The sequence below is a fragment of the Alligator sinensis genome, unplaced genomic scaffold (assembly GCF_000455745.1).
Source record: "Alligator sinensis unplaced genomic scaffold, ASM45574v1 scaffold579_1, whole genome shotgun sequence".
Lineage (NCBI taxonomy): Eukaryota > Metazoa > Chordata > Crocodylia > Alligatoridae > Alligator > Alligator sinensis.
Genome location: NW_005842023.1, coordinates 98,794 through 100,698, shown reverse-complemented (window position 1 = coordinate 100,698; position 1,905 = coordinate 98,794). Strand labels below are relative to the sequence as shown.

Sequence of the window (1,905 nt, the reverse complement as noted above, 5' to 3'; positions counted from 1 at the left end):
TCTTTCCTGCCTATGCAGGGGGTCGGACTCAATGATCTATTGAGGTCCCTTCCGACCCTAACATCTATGAATCTATGTATCTATAAGCGCTGCTGGGAGCCTTTGACAGGTTGAAAGTCAATTCAGATCATGATCCAATATACTTGCCCAGATTTAACAAAATCTTTAGGTTTTACTTTTGTTTAAAAAAAATCTTCCAGTACTAAGTATGACAAGTACAGAGCATAATATTTCATTCACCTATCATGCAAACCTGTATTTATGTAACATCTGCCACAACAATGTGTAAGTCTACCTAAGAAGAGCCTCAAAGTACTTTTGGTATGGAAGGTAGTCTTAAGTTGTGTGTCATAAACTGCACAGCGAGGCAGTCATTTTGTTTGTTGTTTTTTATTCACAATTGAACAAGCAGAGAAGCAGAGGGAACAAAGATACAACTAGAATTATTACGTACAACAATTAAAAAAAATTCTGCCAGTCATCTTTATGTTATTCAGCACCAGTGTTGCTGGTTTTAAATTAAACTTCGCTGTTTAAACACAAAGAACTACGTTCTCTCTGAAAATATACTACTCAACACTGCATCTGCGACTGATCCAGTGTCACCTGAAATAAATCTCTCATGAAGAGAGCTTGGACTCACGAAAGCTTATGCATCTCTACCCTACCTTCAGACTTACACAGAGGCATTCTTAGCGGTGTTAGCCTTAAGTCAAGTTGAATTCAGGGTAGATTTGCACCCTACTGGCTAACCAAAGTAGATAGATCTAGATATAGATAAAGATATAGATATGAGCTTCAGCTCAGGAAAGCTTGTGTGCTCTGTGTGTGCATGTGTGTATATATGTGTATATGTGTATATATGTGTATGTATATACACACACACATACATACAATGTGTGTGTGTGTATTCAAGTGGCACAGATTGAGGGCAGCCCACCTTCCAGGTTCCCCCCCCCACATGCATGCATATCACACACACACACACTTTGGTTTCTCTGTAAGGTACAAATCTATCCTGCCTTCCTTCAGACTAGCAAAGCAGACTGAAAGATTTTGCTATGATGAGGAGTCGGAGTGCTGCTGTCGCTGTGACAGCCCAGGACATGCGTGAGAGAGCTATAGTTTGCGCTTGTTTGTTTTTTGTAGTTCCTTTTATCGGACCAAGGGTCTCTCCCAACTACACACTGGGTCCAACAGCGTATAAAGGGCTGCCTCAGGTGGCAGCTCCCTCTGCCCTGCAGGTCCCCCCCTGCATGTGCACACAAGCACACATGCACTCCCCTTCCATACCCCTCTCCAACACACACAAACACCCCTTATGCAGTGCCAAAGATGCTCTCACATACACTTTGGTTAGTCTAAGGCACAAACCTAGTTTTATTTAAAAAAAAAAGAAAAAAAGCATAAAAACACTGGGAGTAAAGTCTGATTAAGACTTTCAGAGGCAAATGCATGCAGCAAAGTTGTAAAACCCCTTTTCCAGGCCCTTTAAAAGCACCTATTGTGTTTGTTTGTTTTTCCTCCTAGCCACAAATGCATAATTCATTTTATAGTCAGGGTACCCCAAATTTCCCCCCTCCCAACCCCACACCAAGAGCCCTCTGGTCCTTCGTCTTGAGGTCCCATCCCTCTTGAGGAGCCCTACTTCTCTTATGACTTCCCCTGCTCTCTCCCCCCACCACATAATCGGATTTACCCCAGGAGCTGTGCCTCCCCACCACACATCTGCCTGGAGAACCCGAGTTGGCTCTTTCTTTTTTGGAGCCCGGCTGACAAGTCAAAAAGCAGCAGCTGGAGCCGGGCTGCTCTGGAGGGGACAGGGAGGGGCAGCTGCCCAGCCCCGCGCTGGGGCTGGGGCTAGGCCCGGCCCGTGCAGGCGGGCGGCAGCGCCGCGTTCGGCCG

The 1,905-nt window shown here is 45.3% G+C and overlaps 1 protein-coding gene across 1 annotated transcript in view; it reads right to left on the bottom strand.

The window, feature by feature from the left end:
* Positions 1-1,743, bottom strand: part of LOC102386341 (enoyl-CoA delta isomerase 2, mitochondrial-like) — a 24,150-nt gene extending 22,407 nt beyond the window's left edge. Inside the window, exon 1 of the mRNA XM_014519273.2 lies at positions 1,700-1,743. Within this exon, the coding sequence (XP_014374759.2) occupies positions 1,700-1,728 (29 nt within the window). The 5' untranslated portion in view covers positions 1,729-1,743. The remainder of the gene's footprint in view (positions 1-1,699) is intronic.
* Between the last annotated feature and the right edge of the window lie 162 nt (positions 1,744-1,905).